Consider the following 22,506-nt stretch of genomic DNA (forward strand, 5'->3'; position numbering starts at 1 on the left):
ATTGTGTTTGTGTGTGTGATTTAGTTCTTACCATTCCAAACGTACTGCTGCTGCACCTGCAGCTTGACACTGGTAATGAGAATTATGTACTATTTCCTAAATTAATAAAAATCAAGTTATCTAAAAATGACACAAAGTATACCCTCCTAGATGTTGTAAAATGCTGTACTGAGTTGTAAATTAACATGTTTTAGTCATCAGACTGCAACATTGTTTAAGAAATATGTGAAGAAGTATCAGTGGGAAACTTGATTGAAATCAATGATTTTCTCTTGGTGATTTAAATCAATCCACCCTGAATTAAAGACAGCCAAATTAGAAATAAGGCACAATTTAGTAACAGTGCAGGTGATCGGCCACTGGAACAAACTCCCAAGGGAAGTGGTAGATTCTTTATCTCTTGATGTCTTCGAATCCAGCCTAGATGCCTTTCTGGAAGAGATGCTATAGCCAAATGTAAGTTAACTGGTGAAATACAGGAGTAACTGGGAAAATTTAATGGTCTGTGATATTCAGGAGGTCACAGTCTCCAATTTTTCAACATCCTTTTAAAAATATGGATACCATACGCACGTACAAAGGTAAAATCAAATTCTTACTCCTCCTACTCACCACTCCCCTATTTATACACCCAAGAATCATGTTAGCTTTTTTCTGCAATAGCATCACATTGGGAGAGCAAGTTGAGTGGTTTGTCCACTTGTGATCTCCTAAATTCTTTTCAGCGTTGCTGCTTTCCAGGACACTGGGCCCCATGCTGTATGTGTGGCCGGCAGTCCTAGTAACTCGATGTATGAGCTTGCATTTGGCGGTATGACAATGCATTTTGTTTGAATGGGCCCAGCTTATTGTACTATATGACTGCCCTGTCTGTCATTTACCACTCTGCCAATCTTTGTGTCATCCACAAATTCTATCAGCAGTGATTTTATATTTACTTCCAGATCAGGGAGGAAGATGGGGAACAGCATCAGGCCGAGAAGCAATCCCTGCAGAACTTCACTAGAAACACCCCCGTGAAATGTTGATTCACCACCAACAACTACTTGTTGAATTCTGTCAGTTAGCCAGTTCTTAATCCATTTAACAGGTGCTCTATTGATCCTGTGTAGTGCTAATTTTTAATCAGAATGTCCTGCGGCACTAAGACAAACACTGTACAAAAGTCTAAGTCTATTACATCTACGCAGTTGTCTTCATCAATCAAATGTATAATCTCATCACAGAACTAAATCTGTTTTGTTGGACAAGACCTATGCTCCATAAAACCAGGCTGACTGGCATCCAGTACATCACTACCCTTTAAGTCTTTATCAGCTGAATCCTGTATCAGTTTTCCCATTATTTCGCCTAGGACTGATGTTAGACATAATGGCCTACAGGTTTCCAGGTCATGCCACTTGCCCTTTTTGATAACTGGCACAACGTGAGCATCCAGTCTTCTGTGTATGGCCAGAGGAGCCCCTAGGCTCAGAAACTCTTCCCAGGCTGGGCTGCATAGGGAGACTGGAGAGCAGCGGCTGCTGGCTGGACAACCAGCTCTGAATAGCAGTGTACACACATAAAAGACGGTACACAGGGAACCACCTCCCCCTCAGTTCCTTCTTGTTGGCAACACTGACAGAGAGGTAAGTGGGCAAGTACTTGGTACGGACATGAGCAACACATCTCGAAGAACGACAGTTACAGAAGGTTAGTAACCATCTTTTCTTCTTTGAGTGCTTGCTCATGTCCACGCCACTGTAGGCGATTCCCAAGCCAGCAGATCTAGGAAGTGAGATCAGAGTTTTGTTGCAAACCAGAATGGAGGACTGCTTGGCCAAAGGCTGTGTCATTTCTTGCTTGTTGCATAATCGCATGATGAGAAGAGAAGAAACTGAGGGGGCGGTGGGGCAGCTGTTCCCTATATATATTGCGCTATGAGGGCACCATTCCAGGGGGCACCAGAGCCGACCCGGACGATACTACTGGGGAAAAAGCTTCTGGCAGTGGTGCATGCGACGTACGCACACCTATGTTGGAATGGCCATGAGCAAGCACTCAAAGAAGAATGTGCTCTTCCATCTCTGGTTGGCTAGGGGAGACTGTCCCATTCTGGCCTCATTTACACATGCTTTTATCACCTCCTGCCTGGATTAAAGCAATGCAACATACCTGGGCATGAAAGAGTCAACCAGAAGAAACGCCAATTGGTTCCGAATGTTGCAAGATCTCCTCAGCAGCACGGGCTGCCACAAGCACATCACACCTGTCCTCTGCTCCCGAACTGGCTTACCAAGAATATCAAGTCAAATTCAAGGTCTTGGTCCTCACAGTCAAGGCCTCGGGTAGCTAAGAGTTCACCTAGAGCCCTGGGGGAGGAGTGCGCTTGGCAGCTCCACTGTCCATTGCAAGGGTAAAGCTCCTTTGTCCAGGAGTCAGAGCTTTCTCTGGGGCCAGTCCAGACTGTGGAACAAACTCCTCCAGTAACTAAGCATCACCAAACCTCTTCACTCTCTTCTCCAAGTACCATGCACACATCTCTGGCCAGCCTTCACATACAGAAACACCGAGCACATGTTATATGCTGCATTATTTTTAGAAGGCTCGCACAATTTCTCCTTGGGGATGAAGAGACGAGCAAGAACCTCAGGTGACACATGCTTGTACTGTCACTCAATGCGATTCCGGAAGGCACTCAGCTATTGCAATAAAAAGGGCCCCATAAGAACCTTAACAGAACAGAATTCCCCTGTTAATCTTCCACACAAGCCTCCTTCCCCACGCCCAGTTATTTCAGCCAAAGTCCCACACACCCTGACGTCAGTCGTGCCCCACTCCCCACCTCTTCACAGATGTTGGTGCTCTCTGGCCTGTTGCTCTCCTTAGCATCTATTTCTTCTGCAGTGGCTCTGCATCCTCACTCCATGCTTGGTGGGGTGGAGACCACTGGGGGTCTCTTTACCACCCCCTCCAGCCTGGATGAGGGATAGCAGAGGTGTGTGTCACCCCCAGGAGGGAGTTTCTTCACAGTCACCATCACCTCCTCCCCCATCCCAGCTCTAAGAAGGGTGGCCTTGTCGGAAGTGCCTCCCTCCCCCTCCACCAGGCCAGCACTGGGAGCCAGAGGGGAGAGGGGCAGCAAGCTGGCTGTGGAGTGGGGGGCATATGCCCTTGTCCATCCACAATCATTATGGAGCATTTTCTCAGAAGTTTGGGTCTGTGGGCTCTGCCTAGATGGGTGAGCCACGGCCACCAAAAGTGACATGGGGAATGCCCTAGGCCTGTGGCCAGCCCAGGGCTAGCACTTCATATGGGCAATGGTTGCTGCACACCACTAATTTGTGAAATTTCCTGTGGCTTTGCCTTTTCAAGATAGGGAAATAGGCATCTCGAATGTCAAGGGCCCAGAGCCAGTCCTAAGGGTTGAGGACAGGGGCAATGCTTCTAAGAGAAATCATACAGAATTGGATTTTCTGCAAATATTTGTTTAGCTTTCTGATGTCCACAAGATGGTGGAGGCCTCTGGTTCTTTTGGGGTATAAAAATACACCAAGAATAGAAATTTCTCCCAGGTAAGGCTCTGGCACTATTTCTATGGCTCCCATTTGCAACAGGGCTAAGACCCCTTCACATAACAGAAGGTAGTGGGAGGTGGGGGTGGTTTGGTCTGGCTTCAAACCGGAAGGAGTGCTCATGTGTGATGATCTCCAGGACACAGTGCTCCAAACCGATCTCCTGCCATGCTGGAAAATACTGGGTTAAGCATTCCCCAAAGATGAGACAAATGGAGAAGGCAGATCTAACTTCAGAGCTGTGTCTGGGCCCTCTAGTATATCTAGGCTTGGAAGAATCAGATTTGTACTAGTATATGTTGGTAAACATCAATTTCACCGAGCAGGCAGAAGTGAATGGAAAAATATTTCCATTAATGACAAAAAAAAACCCCGGTTACTAATCTTTTATAGCTGCTGTTCTTCGAGATGTGTGGCTCACGTCCTTCCAAGTAGGTCTGTGAGTGCTGCGTGCACAGTTTGCCAGAAAGTTTTCCCCTGGCAGTACCTGTAGGGTCAGCTGTGGAGCCCCCTGGAGTCACACCTTCATGGTGCTCTATATAGGACTCAGCCGACCCTCCGCCTTCTCAGTTCCTTCTTGCCAGCTGCTTCCCACAGAGAGGTAGGTGGGCGGGTCTTGGAATGGACATGAGCAACACATCTCGAAGAACAGTTACAGAAGGTTAGTAACCGTTTTTCCTTCTTTGAGTGCTTGCTCATGTCGATTACAAGTAGTTGACTCCCAAGCCAGACCACAGAGGAGTAGTCGGAACTCAAAGCCTCGCAGACTGGAGCACTGCCCTGCCAACGGCAGCGTCATCTCCAGCTTGCTGGGTGATAGTGTAATGTGCTGCAAAGGTGTAAGCAGAAGACCTACTTTGCCCTACAAATGTTCAGTATTGGCATGTGGGCCGGAAATGCTGCGGAGGATGCCTGCGCTCTTGTGGAGTGGGCCTTTATTGCTGGGGCAGGTAAGTTTGCTAAGTCATAACAGGTCTTGATGCAGGACGTGATCCAAGACAAAATTCGCTGTGAAGAGACTGGTAGCCCCTTCATCTTGTTTGCTACTGCTATGAACAGTTGCGTCATTTTTCTGAACGGCTTCGTTCTTTCAATGTAGAAGGCTAAGGCATGCCTTATGTCCAATGAGTGCAACCTATGCTCTCTACTATTAGCGTGTGGCTTCGGGAAGAAGACGGGGAGAAAGATGTCCTGGTTCGCATGGAACTGCGAAACCTCCTTCAGGAGGAAAGTTGGGTGAGGACGAAGTTGAACCTTATCCTTAAAGAAGGTAGTATACCACCATGAGTTCTTCGAGGCCCATATTCTGAGCTACTCTGTGCAGTAGCTCCTGGTGTGTCTTGTTGTCGTCCGGCACCAGTGCTGGTGTTGCTCCTGCTACCACCTCGTCGGGGGAGGAGGACGAGGAAAGAAGAAACCATGAGTGATCCCAGTGGAGGATGTGTATAAAAATGTTTGTGGTTCTTAGAAGGCACATAGTACTTCCTCCCTACCTTTCTAGCTGTTGGAGGTAGAGAGGATGGGGTTTGCCACAGCGTTTTCGTGGTCTCCCTAATAGTCTTTAATCAGAGGAAGGGCAAACCTAGATGGGGCCTCCAGGGCAAGGATGTCCACCATTGGATCTGCGCCTTCCACCACTTCGAGGCCCATATTCTGAGCTACTCTGTGCAGTAGCTCCTGGTGTGTCTTGTTGTCGTCCGGCACCAGTGCTGGTGTTGCTCCTGCTACCACCTCGTCGGGGGAGGAGGACGACGAAACCTTTGGGACGCAGATGATTCCTGCCCTTCAGTGCTGGCAGGGTCACGCGGTGCCACCTCCTCCACGGTGCCGGAGTCCCAGGTGTCCTCCTGCCCAGAGCCATGATTGGAGCCTTCTCCAGTGACAGCAGATGCACTTCCTGCAGAGTGGGATGGACGGGGTCTGAACTCTGAAGCCATGGAGTAGGACCTGCATGACTGGGACCCCTGGGTCTGGGGTCCAGAATGGCCACTGTGAGGGCATCTGCCATTGAGGGGCCCACGGCACTGCGAGAGGTTGTGCTGCCTCCATCCTCTGGTGCCTGCTCCAGTGCCAGCTCCTCTTTGAGCTGAATCACTCCGCCTCGGAGTCCGAAGAAAACCTCTTGCTCCGTAGGAACCACGGGGCTGTGGTGCCAGATGATGTCGGGGATCGGCGCAGAGGGGACCGGGATCTGGCCATCACTGCCGGTTTCCCCTTAGGCGACTCCATGGACCTCCTCGGTGCTGGGGCTTGGACCCGGTTCCATTGAGGTGGAGGTGTCAGAGCCGTTTCCTCAATCAGCTCCCTTGCCGCCTCGAAAGTCTCAGGCTTGGAAGGGAGCTGTAAATCCTCCTTCCCCACCTCCCTTGGCAGGGAGTCCACACGTACTGGACTCAACGGGCCCCTCCCTGGGACCGGAATCAATGGTGCTAAGACTTCAGGGTCGGGCTCCGGTGGCCCTGCACGGGTCACACCTTGCTCCCCTTCCTTGTGTGCGGAGGGCCTCGATGTTGGGGAGTGCCCTCTATCAACCCTTTTCTTCTTGTGCGGCACTGCGGAGTGGGAATAGTGCCACTGCCCCCCGCGTGCCAGGGCCTTGGTGCCGGTGAGCCGTGTTGGTGCCAGGGCTCTTTGGTCCTTAGGGAGTGGTGTTTCCCTCATAGAAGCCAGTGCGCTTCTCACTGATGCCAAAGTGCTAGGCCCATGATCCGCTGGACTCCCCGCGGGACAGAGGACTGATTCCATCAGTAGAAACCTCAGTCTCTGGCTCCTCTCCTTCCGGGTCCTGGGACGGAAGCCTCTGCAGATCTTACAATGGTCCTGCAGGTGTGATTCTCCCAAGCACTTCGGGCAGGAGGAGTGCAGGTCGTCCCTGGACACAGGCTTCTTGCAGGACCTACAAGGCTTGAAGCCAGGCATGCCCCGACCTCGGGGCAGGGAGGGATTAGGGAACTACCTGAGTGGGGTACTCTATGCTACACTATACTGACCAATTAACACTAATTCTAACTATTTACAGGTACCTGTTAAGTGGGGTACTCTATGCTACACTATACTGACCAATTAACACTAATTCTAACTATTTACAGGTACTTCAGAAACAAAGGCAAAGGTGAAAGAGCTTGCAATGCAAGAAAAACCCGCCGTTCCAGCGACCATTAAGGGTGGTAAGAAGGAACTGAGGAGACAGAGGTCTGGCTGAGCCCTATATAGAGCACCATGAAGGTGCAACTCCAGGGGGCTCCACAGCCGATCCTACGGGTACTGCTAGGGGAAAACTTTCCGGCGAACTGTGCATGCGATGCGCACACGCCTACTTGGAATCAACATGAGCAAGCACTCAAAGAAGAATAGAAATTTACGGGTCGGTGAAAAATGCTGCTTGAGAAATGATTGGAGTCAAAACCCAGTGACTTAGACTTTTGAATTAGGCTTGTTGCACGTGGACTACCGAATGAATAGTAAAAACAGTTATGAGTTGTTGATTTGAGGATATTTACTTTGTATGTTTGGACGTGTGATGTTTAACAGTTTAACTTCTTGAATCTCTGCTTTTACTGTCCCCGGGGGCTGGTCTACACAAGAACTCTGTTGACAAAAGTCAGCTTTTGTCGACAACACAGTGCTGGTGTACACACTGCAATTGTCCCCCTCCCCCCCCCCACCAGCCGACAAAACTGCTGTTTTTTCAACAAAATAAAACCACCTGAGAGAGACATAAGGCCTTTTGTTTGCTTAGTTAGGGCAACACAGTGTCAATGTAGCCACCATGTCCCCTTACATCGGTGGTGGGGCTGTCATTCTTGTCAATTTCACTGCTCTGCGGGAGGCTGGATCTTGGCTTCCAGCTGTGAGCTGGGACGGGAGAAGCTGCAGGCAGCTGGATCCTGGCTCCTGGGTGGAGGGGGGGACGATGAGAAGCCGGGACAGCTGGACCCCATTCTCAGAGGCGAGACGTGCCGGGCGGCTTCCCCCTGGGAACGTGAAGGTGGGAAGCCCCTGGCGGCTTCCCCCAGCTCCCAGTTGGGAACAGGGATGGGAGAAGCCTGGGGTTGGCTCCTAGCAGAGAACAGGAAAAGGGGGGCAGCCTGCCGGGAGCAAGCCCCATAATTTTCTGTAACTGTGAAAATTTAAATAGACAAAAATCTAAAAAAAAAAAAAAGCTCAAAAATAAACATTGCTATTACCTGTTAACTCTTTAAGAAGGGCTGGAAGGAGTCAAAGCATTCTCTGATGGCTTCCTTTCACATCTCCGATACAGAAACCAGGTCTTCAGCCACAGCGGTGACTTTTCCATTCAAAGGCTGATGAGGTTTTTAAAAATTATATAAAAATACAAAGTGAATTCTATCAAGCCTAAGCATATTCTCAGTCCTGCCGTCTAAACACAGCACCCATGGCTGAGGCTGCAGAGACATAAGGGAAGGCTCCCTAATGCCCTGGCAAGGGCTTGTCTACTTCCCTGGCCTTGGCTCTGGACTGTAGCCTGTGGCTGAGGACAGCTGGAACCTGAAGGATGATAGCCCTCTGAGGGCAGGTTGTCTCAAGTCTGAATGCCTGGCTGTTGCCTTGAGGCCCTACAATGTTTAAAAATCTTACCAGTCTTGGAATGGAAAAGTCACCGCTATGGCTGAAGACTTGGTTTCTGTGCTGGAGATGTGAAAGGAAGCCATCAAAGAGTGCTTTGACGCCTTCCGCAACTCCTGTCTATTTTCCTCTAGTATAAATTGGGCCCAAGAGGCCATGGTAGACCCAAAGGAATTGTCATACTGGATCAGACCATTCAGCCCAGTATCCTGTCTTTGACAACAGACACAATAAAATGCTTCCAAGGAAGGTTAAGAAACCCAGTAATACACTATTATGGGATAACCTGTTCAGTGGGGAAGTTTCTTCTTAACTCCACTCACTGGTTCTTCCTCTTTCTCTTCTGACAGTCAGAAGTCATGTTCACCACCACCACATTGCAGGGGATACATGAGAAGGAGATGGGATGCCTCCATAGGTTTCTTTCCCTTTGTAAGAGGTGGTGACTTCGGCTTGGATGGACATCTCTTTCATGATGTTACTGAAATGGGAGGCCCATGAGGCCCACCAAAGGATATGGTATCCAAAGCAAGGAATTTGCCCTGGATAAGCCTTCTGTTCAAGAACGGTCCCAGGACATAAATAAGGCACAGCTGAAGTCCTTGCTCCAGTGCCTGGCTCTCTCTATGACCAGCAGTAACTGAATTGGGTATAACTAGCTTTTCTCATATCCAAGAACTCCATTGAACCAAACTTGGCAACAGTCAGAAGAGAAGATCCCATAGAGCTTATGCTGGGATCCATCTGACTTAGAACAGAGACTCAAATGGCACAAAAGAGGTGAAAGTTTCAAGGAAAGATCCATAACCAACCAGACAGATCCAATATTCTTTGGGGCAGGTCTTGGGCCTGTGCTATAGAGGAGGGCAGAATGGATGATCCCAATGGTCCCGTCTGGCCTTGGAATCTGTGAGGAGGGGACTAGGTCAGGCAGAACATGGATAATGAGATATGGACTCTTAGTGGCTTAGCAGTTACTTTTCTAAAACTCTCCTGTTCACTCTGGTGTATCCATCTGATTCTCCACCCCATCTATTGTACGCTGCATTTCTTCTTAGGTTATAAACGGTTCCTGGCAAAGGCTGTGTTTACCTGTGTGTTAACACAGCACCCAGAATACTGGGGTTCTGATCATCAGTGGGGGCTCTGGGTGTGAATTCAATATGAATACTACATAATAATGTCAAATGTTGACAATGCTTCTGTATGCTTCCCACACCAGGTAACTCATCTTCACTCACTCCAGGCAGGATGTCTTGCTACGCCACAGCCCCAGGTATGAGCATGGAAGCTATGTCAGCGTGTCCAGTGGGCAGTGTTCTAGTTTGTTTTTTGCTGATAGGCATGGCTGGGTTAGGAAAGTCTGTTCACACATCAGTATATAAGGGAATCAGATTTTCTTCATTCTAATACTTAAATATCTACACTGCAGCTATAGAAAATACCACCACAGAAGGTCAAGTTTGTTTTTCTTTTTTTTTTTAAAACAAAATCAGGAAATTCCACATACAAAAGTGTCATTAAGGCAGACTGAAGGCAGAGCACAGCTATCTACTAATTCTGCCTGCCCCTGACTTTCTGAAGAAACTGCTGGAGCCTCCGGCGAGGTGCTGGAAGAGTGCAACGCTGCATATCAGCTCAATCCAACACCTGGTTGGAAGCCCCAGTACTTGTGATATTTCACACTAGATGGGTCAAAGTTCCAGTAGATGTCCTGCACTGGCCCCCAGGAGAGGGCCTGGCCGGTGCCCAGTGGACCATTTCCATCTATAAGTGATATGATGGTGATGATTCCTGGTCAGTGGACGGGACATGTCAGTCTGTTTCCTGACTGGTGGAAGGGGAAGCATTTAGCTGTTTGCACGTCTCCCTGGCTGTGCTACTACATCTGGCGAAGCAGGCGGGTTTAACTTCCTTTCCTGCAGGCCTGAGGGAGGAGGGATGTTCAGAGCTGGAAGTAATGAGCCTCCCTAGCTCTCAAAGCACTTTACAAAGAAGGTCATTTTTGTGTAGCTGTGGGCCCTGGGCACAGGGACATGCTGGCTGCCACTTCCTCGCGGCTTACCTCAATCAGAAAGTCTCCTGTGCGAAGTCCTGCTTTCCAGGCCACACCTTCCACATCCACTGACTCCAGGTACTGCAGTGCTGGGAAGGCTGGCGTCGGGGTGAACTCCTCAATTGGAGTCTCCGCTGAGAGAGAGAAAGAGAACGCCTCAATTAACAGTAAGCAAAGGGAGGTGACTGAACACGCAGTAAAGTCTAGAAAAATGCTCTCCATGAGCGTAACTGGCTCAGCGAGAACAAGCAGAGGTGTCTCTGCCTAACACCTGACCCACTCCTATTGCAGCCAGCTGATTGAGTGGTTGTTTATTTCTGCAGAGTCATTTCCATGAGGTTGATCATTCTAGAATCTGCTAATAACCCCCAGAGCCACATTTCCTCCCACAGAGAGTCACGTTCATCCTCCCACGGTCCCCCACAGCCATTCACCCCATTCCCTCCTGCCAGTGCCACATGCAGAACCAAGAGATACCGACAGAAATAAGGCCACATGCTTACTTAGACTTTAACTACACGGCTGGTTAGGAAATATGTTCCCCAATACACAGGAAATTTCCTCCCCACCCACCCAAATCCCCTTTCAGAGCAGAGCATCTCCTTATCCAGCCTCTGCTCCCTCGCTATCCAGCTCTTCCACCCACCCCATCCTATGCTGCTGTCCAGACATGTCATTTTGCCTAGGAGGTGCTAGGACCATCATGGGGGACGGGGGAGATCTGGCTTGCTCCCTTGTGTGGAGTGGTGTGGTAAGAAGGCAAGGTGAGGCTGACTGACCCCCACAAAGGAGACTGTTGCAGGTATCAAGGAACAAAGAGAAAAATATCCTGTCCGGGAATGCTACAGGCTTTAGAGGCAGCAAAGGCCAGGCGGGGTGGCTGCATACCCGTCTCACTGGGATCTAGGTCCCTGACACAGAAACAGGGGCTTGCCTGACCTGAGCCGCCACTCCTTGCCCTGGCTGCTGTTGGTACAGTCGCTGGCTCCCTGGGGCTAGCCCGGACTGTGCGAATTTCCTTCTCCCTCAGCTCATGTGGTTGGGAGCAAAACTGGCACATAAGAACACCAGACATAGGGCTGGAAGGGACCTGCTGGGTCATCAAGTCCTGTCCCTGCTGTCACAGGCAGCCCGTCACACCATCCCATTCATAAACGTACCACGCTCAACTTTAAAAACAGTTCGGCTGTTTGTCCCTGTGACAGGCTGCTGGCTGAAAACTGAAGGCTAAGCCAGCCCTCTGCCACTGGAGCCCTAATCTCCTCGCCTTGGCCAAGGCGACCATCTACAATACCAGGGAGAGGAGGCTGGCCAAGGAAGTGCTCTGCAACTGTGGGGCCTCCTTCCGTTCCTCCGTCCGATCACGTCTCTGGGCAGAGCTCCTCTGGGCCGCATCCGCTGACTCCTTGGCTACCTTCGAGGAGCGGTAGGCGCTGTCCGGGGCTCTCTGCTTGGTGTCCCCAACAGGTTCCCTCCGTTTCGCTCTTTGACCTTCACGCCCATCCCTGTTTTTTCATTTGTTGTCCCCCATAATTAATTGAGTCCAGGTTCAATGGCTCCTCCCCTCAGGCTGGGGGAGGAGCTTTCAGCTGTGGGCGGCCTTGCGCCCACCCGTGCCCTGGAGCTCAAATAATACTGGAGCCCTAATTAACGGGGGATTGGAGCCGGCTGAGTGAGCCCGCGGGGAGTGGGCCAAGAGGGAGCAGCTGCTCGGCTCATCAGGCAGGCCCTATAAAGGCTCACAGCAAAGGAGGAATGGATGGGGGGGGGGGAGGGAGTGACCAGCCTGAGAGGGAGAAGTCACAGTGGGAGGTGAGATGCCCTGGGTTAGTGGCTGGAACTGGGTGGCCCCTGAGCCTGGCCTGTGTGTGAATAGATGGTGGTGGGCAACAGCCTGTGAATAAAGCGCACTGGTGGGAGTACAAAGCTGAGATCTGTGAGTAGTTTGTAGGGCAGAAGGCTGGAGCAGCGGGGGGCCCTGCGCCGACCGGCTACAACCCCCCACTTCTCCTAGTGGGAGACTGTTCCAGAGCCTCCCTCCTCTAATCGTTAAAAACCTTCTGATTTTCAGCCTGAATCTATTCATAGACAGTTTATACCCCTCCGTTCTTGTGCCAACATTGTCCTTCACTGTAAATAGCCCTTGGCCCTCCGGGGCGTTTACCCTCCTGATGTACAGAGAGCATCCACCTCTCTCCGCAGCCCTTGTTCTGGTCAGGACACGTCTACACTATGCGCTAGGGGTGTGATTGCCCACTCACACAGACATACTTGTGACAGCTCTCATCAAGCTGGCATGTTAACATAGTAGCGCAGCCCTTACAGCAGGGGCAGTGGTTAGCCATGCCAAGGACGCACCCCTGGGGTTCAGGCGGGTTTGTCCCCATGCCGTCGCTAACCGCTGGCCGGGCTACTGTGGCTACGCCACTATTTTAGCATGCAAGTTCATGGAGAGCTAGTGCACGTCTCTGCAAGCTGCGAGTCACACCCCCAGCTCACAGCGTAGGTGAAGCCTCTTTCTTCTCTTGAATGTTACTGCTGGGGCCCTGGTGCCATTGGGGGGAGGGGATGAAAATGCTTTGATCTAACGAGTTTTGGCCTTAACACAGGGTACCTGGGTGAAACGGAATGGTGAGGTCAGACTGGTGGTTCGAATGGTCACGTCTGGTCTGAACCTCTATGAAAATGTAGCTTTGCCGCCCTGCCTAATACTGGGACAGTGACAGCCACTCTGCTGGGATTCTCCAAGGCTGGATTTAAATAAGGTGAATCCCACAGGCGGCTGGGAACCTTCCCTTTCCAATGACGCTCAGCTCCCATTGCTAGCCTTCACGTGTCAAACCTTAAACTTGTCTCTGGCTCTATCCTGGAGGTAAATTCGACAAGAGAGGGAAAGACAGAGACACTAGGTTCCAGTGACTGTAAGTCTCCTGTAAGAGTGCTGACCCGGCATAGTCTCCCGTGAACATCAAGGCACCGGTGCCTCAAACTCCCGAACCTTGAAGAGAGCAATGTCTACTAGGGCCATTCACCCTTTGCACCCCTACACACGTGCTGGATTCCAGGATGTAAACAGGGACATGGCCGCAACTGCCCTTAAGTACATGGCACTAATTCAGGAACAGCCCAAGACTCGAAAGGCAGGCGGCAAGTATGAATATGTGAACGGAAGCCTCTTGAAAGCTCCAGAGTTGCTGGTAAGTAACTTCCCTTTATTCTCTGAGGAGGTCTCTGCAAACTCCCACTGCTTTAAGCTGAGCATGTGCTCGGATACCCCCCGGAACTGCCAGGACCTAACAATTGTGATACGTAGCCTACGGAGGTACAAATGAACCAGATTGTGGTGGACTGGCCTCCTGATTTCACCCTCATATGCCACAAAAGTCTGAAGAACTTGTGATAGATCTGGTCCCACAGAGAATATAATTTAATGCCCTGTGGTCATCCAAAATATGGGGCCTTCCTCCCTAGACGGAAATAAGGCTTTTAGAAAAATACAGACCGGCTGGTGGTCCAAAAAAGAGGGAAATCAAAAAGCACTGCAGACAGGAATTTGGGGTGAGGACACAGGCAGAAGCACCAGTTCCATATGAAACACAGCACATGAAGAATAAGTCATTAGGTCTGTGTCTCATCTACTCTTTGGTGTTGAAATGATGGCTCCAAGGAAGCCCTCTTTGCTGATAGTACACGGAGCAGTCTGACAAATGTTTGAAATGAGGTCTCTGAGCTTTGTGAACAGGGTTCCAGTGCCACAGTGGAGGAGGTTCACGTACCAGAGGGAATACCCTGGGATGGCTTACAAGAACATGCCTCCCTGCAAGAGGTGGAGCACAGAGAATGCATGGAAATGGAGAATTCAGTATTTTTTGCCGCAGTTCAGATAGCAAAGCAAATACCTCAAGCAGTTCCAGTGGTACAGGTAGCAACCCTTCAATAACCCTGGTTACTGCAGAGGGAAGGAGGAATGTCACCTCGAACGCCGGAGTGTGGGAAAGACAAATGGCAGTCGAGAGCACCCCAACAGAACTCAAACAGTTCCCAGGGTAACAGACAGTCCAAGTTAAAAGTGAGAGGACTCTCTCAGGTTTGCTGCCTTCTGAGCTGCTCAGATAGGGAATTTCTACAATTCATCCGGTCGGAAGTCTCCTGTTTTCTGACAGGATCTCTTGGACCTCTTGTCCCAGAAATCCGGTTGCCAAGCTCCTGAGATGAGGAACTTAGCAGCAGTGTGGAGACTCTCTACCACGCATGAGACAAGAGATACAGAACACTAGAAAGCACGACTTGCGTCTGCAGCATCAGACCTAGGACAAAGTTTCCAAGCTCCAGCCTCCCCTATCAACAGCACTGATCTATTAGCGCCATTCTGCATGACTTCTAGAAAGACTTCCTGAGCCAATGGAATCAGAACGAAGATGTAGAGGAACTTTTGATCCCATCCAGGAAAAGGGCGTACGCCAGCGATGCCAGATCTTGCTCGTCCCCGGAGCAGAACTGGAGGCAGTGGGCATTATTCTTGATATTATTCTTTGTGACATTCTATGACATTATTCTTGCTTACAAGACCTAGCTGAGGCTACTCCACATGCAGAACAGATCATTGAGGAGTGAGTGCTTAAGGGACCACTAGGGATGTTGTCTGTAAACTCTGCTAAAAAAACCTGCTGAGCCATTGTCTCTCCCTGATCAATGAGTCTTTGGAGTGAGCCAATGGTGGATGCTGCCCTCCCAGAGAAAAGTAACTTCCTGACACATTTGATTAGATCAAATCCCAGTTGGAAATAGTGTGTCACACCAACTGTGGTGTAGGCTCACAGGATCTAGAGAGTTTTGGAATTGAGAAAAGGGAGAAAGTCTTGCATGTTGGAAAAATAATTCTCAGCTCTAGTACAGTGATGTGGAGCCTCATCACTAGTAAATCCCATGGAGGGCAGAGGACTGGTGAGCACACCTGCCCACCTGAAGCATCTCTGACTATTACTGCAGATGGCTTTAAACTCTGTGAATCTACAGCTCCTGTGAACAGGAGGGCGTTCATCTCTTGTAACAGGACTTTCTCATGAGGAAGTCCCTGAAGAGGGAGGGAGGATGGAGAAAGTGGTGTGGGGGCCCGATGCAGAAATGGATGGAATATCCACTGTAGATGGTTTCCAACAGCCAGAAGTAATCATGCACAAGGTGCTGCAAAAGTAGGATTGAAGTAGCTGAAGGGAGGGGACAAAGAATGGTGGCTGGTGGGGAAGATGCTGGAGACTGACAATTTGGCTTGTATACACCCTCAATGAGCAGCAGAGAGATGGTCTGGGTTAGTCAAAGGGTTTAGCTTTTATTGGTGCTGAGGTCTTCTGCCATAAGCAGGTAGGAAGGGACTGGAATCTCTTGTGAGATGCAAATTGTTGCAAGTACGATCACAGAATATTTGTTCCAGTGCTTAACTACCCTGACAGTTAGGAAGTTTTTCCTAATGTCTAACCTAAACCACACTTGCTGCAATTTAAGCCCAATGGCACTTGTCCTATCTGCAGAGAACCATTTTCTCCCTTCTCCTTGGAACAACCTTTTATGTACTTGAAAACTGGTATCATATCCCATCTCAGTCTTCTCTTCTCCAGACAATACAAACCCCATTTTTTCAATCTTCCCTCATAAGTCTGTTTTCTAGACCTTGAATCATTTTCATTGCTCTTCTCTAGACTTTCTCTAATTTCTCCACATCTTTCCTGAAATGTGGCATCCAGAACTGGACACAATACTCCAGTTGAGGCCTAATCAGCACAGAATTACTTCTTTGTCTTGCTTGCAACACTCCTGCTAATACATCCCAAAATGACTTTTGCTTTTATTTTTTTTGCAACAGCATTACATTGTTGACTCATGTCCACTATGACGCCCAGATCCCTTTCCGCAGTACTCCTTCCTAGGCCGGCATGTCCCATGCTGTATGTGTGCAACTGATTGTTCCTTCCTAAGTGGAGTACTTGGCATTTGTCTTCATTAAATTTCATCCTATTTACTTCAGCCCATTTCTCCAGTTTGTTAGATCATTTTGAATTTTAATCCTATCCTCCAAAACACTTGCAACCCCTCCCAGCTTGATATCATCCGCAAACTTTATAAATGTACACTCTATGCCACTATCTAAATCATTGATAAAGATATTGAACAGAACTGGTTCCTGAAGTGATCCCTGCAGGACCCCCCTAGATATGATCTTCCAGCTTGACTGTGAACCACTGATAACTACTCTCTGGGAATGGTTTTCTAACTAGTTATGCACCCATCTTATAGTAGCTCCATCTAGGCTGTATTTCCCTAGTTTGTTTATGAGAAGGTCATGCGAGACAGTATCAAAAGCCTTATTAAAGTCAAGATATACCACATCTACTGCTTCCCCCCTATGCACAAGGCTTGTTATCCTGTCAAAGAAAACAAATAGGTTGGTTTGACATGATTTGTTCTTGACAAATCCATGCTGACTGTTACTTATCACATTATTATTATCTAGGTGTTTGCAAACTGATTGCTTAATTATTTGCTCCATTATCTTTCTGGGTACTGAAGATAAACTGACTGGTCTGTAAATCCCTGGGTTGTCCTTATTCTCCTTTTTATAGATTGGCCATCTTCCAGTCCTCTGGAATCTTGCCCATCTTCCATGACTTTTCAAAGATAATTGCTAATGGCTCAGATATCTCCTCTGACAGCTCCTTGGGTATTCTAGGATGCATTTCATCAGGCCCTAATGACCTGAAGACATCTAACTTGTCTAAGTAATTTTTAACTTGTTCCTTCCCTATTTTAGCCTATGACCCTACCGCATTTTCACTGACATTCATTAAGTTAGATGTGCAATTGCTACTAACTGTCTTGGTGAAAACTGAAATGAAAAAGTCATTTAGCATTTCTGACAGTTCCACATTTTCTGTTATTATTTCCCTCCCCTCCATTGAGTAACGGGCCTACCTTGTCCTTGATGCTGACCCTTGCACCAGTAATTTAAAGGCAGGGTGAGATGGTCCTTTCCTCTGACAGCAAGTGGGCAGCTGGGAAAGGCCAACGTATCTGACAGTGGCCCTGGTGGATTTGAGTTTTTCTAACTTTTCATCCATTTTGTCACTAAAAAATCCCTGGCCTTCAAAAAGTAAATCAAGTCCTCTGTCTTCTCTTGGGCCTCAGTAGTGAGGCCCGAGGAGTGGAGCTAACTCCTTTGAGTATCTCCTCAGGGCTATATCTGCTCATACTGACATCAGAAGCGTTACAAGCAGTCTTCTTGAGTGTATGGCCACACTGCGGCCCTCAGTGACCAATTTTCTGGCTGCCTGTCTTTCTTCATTAGGGCAGCCTCAAGGATGCACTTCAAAGTGTCCCATAGGGCACAGAAATGTTGAGCTGGAGGAGCAAGCCCTACCACCAGCCCTGGCAGTTCTTCTGCTCTCCATTTCCACAGGAACAGAATGGGGTGCTCTGGGCTGGACAGCTGTGTCCCAGGCTGCTGATGCTATCAAGGAACTGGGAGCATTGTGCTGCTGTAAAACTGGAACCATTAAGAGGCAACTGGGGCAACTGTGTGCCCTCTTGAAGGGTAGTGGAGTGGAGACAGGGGTCAACCAACATCCTTCTCTAGATTAATTAATTCTTAGCTAACTGGGATGGCCACACTGTCCCTAGGCTGAATAGCAAATAAGATCACACAGTATCAGTGCAGAGGTCCCGTTCTCCAAGTGATGTAGTGAGGGATGCCATCATCCCCAACATCCACATCTTGGCCATCAGCCAGATGAGAGAGTTAAGTCCTGGTGTGGACGGGTGACTGGGTGAGATGATGACAGTCCAGCTACCACTGGGATCAGTGCCAAGGGCTGAGGCAGAGCCTTTGGCACCAGGAGCGTAGACACAGCAGTGTCTCCTGCAGCTTGGGATTCTACAGGAGAAAGAAGCTTACAGCTTGCAGTCTCGATGTGCATTCCTGCAGAGTCCTGAGTACAGGGCCACACTAGAAATTGTAACGATCACTGTCTTACCTCCTCCCAGAGCCAGGTCACTGGGGAATAGAGGGGCAGTCACAGAATCATAGAGTTGGAAGGGACCTCAGGAGGTCATCTAGTCCAACCCCCTGCTCAGAGCAGGACTAACCTCAGCTATATCATCCCAGCCAGGGCTTTGTCAAGTCGCAGCTTAAAAACCTCTAAAGATGGAGATTCCACCACCTCCCCAGGTAACCCATTCCAGTGCTTCACCACCCTGCTAGGGGAAAACTTTTTCCTAATGTCCAACCTAGACCTCCCCCACTGCAACTTGAGACCATTGCTCCTTGTTCTGTCATCTGCCACCACCGAGAACAGCCTAGCCCCATCCTCCCTGGAACCCCCTTTCAGGTAGTTAAAGGCTGCTATCAAATCTCCCCTCATTCTTCTTTTCTGCAGACTAAACAAGCCCAGTTCCCTCAGCCTCTCCTCATAAGTCTTGTGCTCCAGCCCCCTAATCATTTTTGTTGCCCTCTGCTGGACTCTCTCCAACTTGTCCACATCCTTTTTGTAGTGGGGGGCCCAAAACTGGACACAATACTCCAAATGCGGTGTCACCAATGCCGAATAGAAGGGAATAATCACTTCCCTCCATCTGCTGGCAATTCTCCTATTAATGCAGCCCAATGTGCTATTAGCCTTCTTGGGAACCAGGGCACACTGCTGACTCATACCCAGCTTCTTGTCCACTGTAACCCCCAGGTCCCCACCAAAGATGCTGGGGTAAGGTCTGAATAAAAGTGGCTCATGACTCTGGGATGACACTGGGTATCTTCTTTCTGTTCTGTGAGCTGTAGACGGTAACGATGAAGGTGTATGCCAAAAGACTTTTTAATGGGCTCTAGGATTGCTAGGCCCTAACACATGTAAAACACCCACTAATTCTCCTGCACCGTTTCTACCTGGATGCCCAGGAAAGTAGTACTCTCTTTAACAGCTCTTGGTAGGTCTTATAATTGTAAATTCCAGTAAAGCGGAAGGTGTGTTCTATGGTGACTACGCAGGTTCAGCTTGTATAGTTTGATGCAGTCTGTCCTTGTCAGATGGGTTGGGTATTGACAGTATCACTTCCACCAGCTGCTTGGTACCAAGCTTGGTAATGAGATCAGCACCAGACATTTCTTGCAATCTTGGAGGTGACAGACAGATGAGGCAAGGGAGATACTGTACAAGATGGTGGATGCATGACTGAGGAGCTCCAAAAAAGCCAATGATAAGACATTGGGCCCACTTAAAGTACCCCATGGCATTGTGTCTCTAGACCTGCTCCTGGGAGAGTGCCGGTGCCAAGATCTCAGTCTCAGTGAAATAGGTGGAGATGAACCTCAAGACTTCCTGTAATAGGATCCAGCGATGTAAGATCCTACCTCCAGTTCCAAAGAGGAGTAGACATAGTCCAAGAGCCAGATAGGTGCAGTCCTGGGGAGCATAGAGGGAGTTGGAGACTCGGCCCTATACACAGTGTGAATACTGGGGAAAACACCAGGATCTTACGCACACATGGTACCGTAGTTTCCTTGGAGCTGCACTGAAGATTTCTTAGCCATTGCTAATACAGAGAGCTGCTACATCGAGGGTGATGCTGAGTGAGCTGGTGCCACAGATGTAGTGGGTACTGAAGCTTGCATAGAAGAAATAGATAGTGCCGAGACTTCCATCTTTTGAAATAATGGGGAGTCCAGCACCATGGACAGAGGAGGTTTTTAGCGCTGTGTACGTATCTGCTGTCATCATTACCTACGCCAGCTCTTTTAAACTCTTGGATGCAAGTTATTTGGACCTCTTGATTTAAAAATGTCTAACTTTATTAGCTGCTGTTTAGCATTCTCCTGAGTTATTATTTGAATGGAAAGTATATTATCATCATATGATATGACCAGATCATCCATTTCCCCCCAAAAGACAGAACAGAAATACTTATTGAATACTTTTGCCTTTGTTGCATTATTATTCACAATTCTACCATTTCCATCTAGTAATATACAATTTTTTATAGCTGTCTTCACTTCCCCTCTATGCCATGATGGTTTTTTTAACCAGCGCAGCCTTCTTTCTCAATTATCGGAAAGTTGCTTTTTGGGCATTTAGTACCATGTTCTTGAACAGTTCCCAATTTCATTCATATTTCTCTATTTAAATTCTTTCTCCCAACTGATCTGACTTATATTTTATTTTCAACTTAATGAAATTCGCCCTTTTAAAAAGCACCAAGTATATGTATTACTAGTTTGGACTTTGTTCTATTTGCTTCTGATAAAGGCGATCAAGTCATAATCACTTGTACTTAAACTCCACTTATTTTGAGTTCTGTGATTAATTCTTCTTTATCTGTGTGGAAGAACCCAAACTCAGGGGTCCTTACTAATATGTCCGTTGCCTCTAGCGGATGGTCCAGAATTAGCCAAACAACAGATTAGCAAAATCAAAGTTTATTCTTTAAGTAAAGAAGGTGGTCCCTTCAAATGTAAGGAACGACAGCTTAAAACTAAATTCTAACAGCTTATATAGTTCCACACAAATCTTTATACGTCACAGCTTCCATGGTCATACACACTAAAAAAACTACCCATCCAGGAATTTTCCCAGCACAGCAATTTCAACTTTTCTTATCTAAGTGACAAGGTCTTTCTCTGCATTCCATCCCTGCTGGCGTCTAAGTTCCATAACTATCTTGTTAACCCTTAACATTCTCAGATTTAAACTTCTGCTAGAAAGGCACTTTCAACCTCAGGCTTTTGCAGCCATTTCTAAAAATCAGTTCTCAGCAGAAACAGAGACCCCATCTTCTTTTCCCTTCACATCTGTCATGATGAGGTCTAATAAAGAATTTCCTTTTGTTGGATATAACATTTTTTGAGATAGTAAAAATACGGTGACTTTCCTGTATAGTAACTGTTGTTGTTCGTGTGACTGTGCACACATACATTCCACTGCAGGTGTATACAAGTTCAAGGCACTTGAGTTGGAGACGTTTGCCAAGAGTACCATGATGTAGCACTTGTGACCTCGCTTTTCTCATTCTCTCAGATGATGGAATAAGAGAGGCAGGTCTGCTGCCTCCCTCTCTGTTCCTTCGAACCACTGTATGTAGTATCCAGAGTATCTGGGGAGGTGGTAGAACTATATGTACACAACACAACTCAAAGAACAACACATGCTGTACAGATAAAGAATCATTTTTTCTCCTTCAAGTGACTGTGCACATGAACTTCCACTGCAGCTGCTGACTCAGCAGTTCTCTTGCGGACAGAGGGGCTTCGGATCATCTGACCAGAAACTAACACTGACTATCCGAAGCTGGCATCATCCTGAGAGGCTTGAGTGATGGCATAACATCTGGGAAAGGTATGTACAGATGAGCACATTTCCGCTTTGTGGATATATCCTGTAGGGATGTTGCTTAGAAAAGCTGGTGAAGTGGAGTGAGCCCTGGCGGAGTGGGCCATTATTCTCAGTGGAAGAGAGACGTTAGCAAGATTGTGGCAGAGCTTAATGCAGTTGGAAATCCAATGTGAAATTCTCAGGGTTGACACTGATTGACTAACTTTCTCAGCATAGGTTATAAAAGCTTGGGAGAGGCTCTGAAGGAGCAAGCGGTGCAAGTAGAATGACAAAGCTCTACGAACATCTAAGGTGTGGGGTCTTTCTTCAGCTTTGGAAGAATGGGGCTTTGGGACGAAGATGAATAGTTTGGTTCAGATTGAAAGCTGACACTACCTTACTCATAAACTTAAGGTGCAGACTAAGGGAAACCTTGTCTTTATGGACGATTGTGAAAGGAGAGTCAGCCAGGGGACCCTGAAATTCTGAAACCCTCCATCTGGAAGTGAGCGCCACCAGAAAAGGCATTTTCATACACAACAAAGATACTGAGGTTGTCACCATCAATTCAATGGGGGATCCTATCGGTCTGGAGAGGACTACCTTGAGATTCCATACAAATAGGGGCTCAGACACAGGAGAGTAAGCACTGAATAGACCTTTCAAGACTTGGGAAATGAGAGGGTGAGAGAAAACAGAAGATCCTTCAGTGGGTAGATGCAGTGCAGATATGGAAGCCAGGGGAACTCTCAGGGAACTAACTGAAAGGCCCAGTGCTTTCAGTTGCAACAGATAGTCCAGCACATGTCCAACCTCTCTGTGATGGGGCTATGAGTGTTGTAATTGCACCCAAATCAAAATCGCTTCTAATTTGCTGCATATGTAGCCCTAGTGGATTCTTTTCTGTTGTTTACCAAGATGACTTGAACATCTTGAGAACACAGTTTCTAATGAGAATTCA

General features: G+C 48.2%; 1 protein-coding gene across 2 annotated transcripts in view; it reads right to left on the reverse strand.

Annotated features, from left to right (window-relative positions):
* Nucleotides 1–22,506, reverse strand: part of SHANK3 (SH3 and multiple ankyrin repeat domains 3) — a 663,543-nt gene that overhangs the window by 68,135 nt on the left and 572,902 nt on the right. For both annotated transcript variants that reach the window (XM_067548257.1, XM_067547515.1), the window contains exon 17: nt 10,207–10,331. In XM_067548257.1, coding sequence (XP_067404358.1) covers nt 10,207–10,331 — 125 coding nt within the window. The remainder of the gene's footprint in view (nt 1–10,206; nt 10,332–22,506) is intronic.

Source organism: Emydura macquarii, unplaced genomic scaffold, assembly GCF_026122565.2.
Source record: "Emydura macquarii macquarii isolate MOO-44397 ecotype Brisbane River unplaced genomic scaffold, CSIRO-AGI_Emac_v2 contig_6, whole genome shotgun sequence".
In the NCBI taxonomy this organism is placed as follows: Eukaryota; Metazoa; Chordata; order Testudines; family Chelidae; genus Emydura; species Emydura macquarii.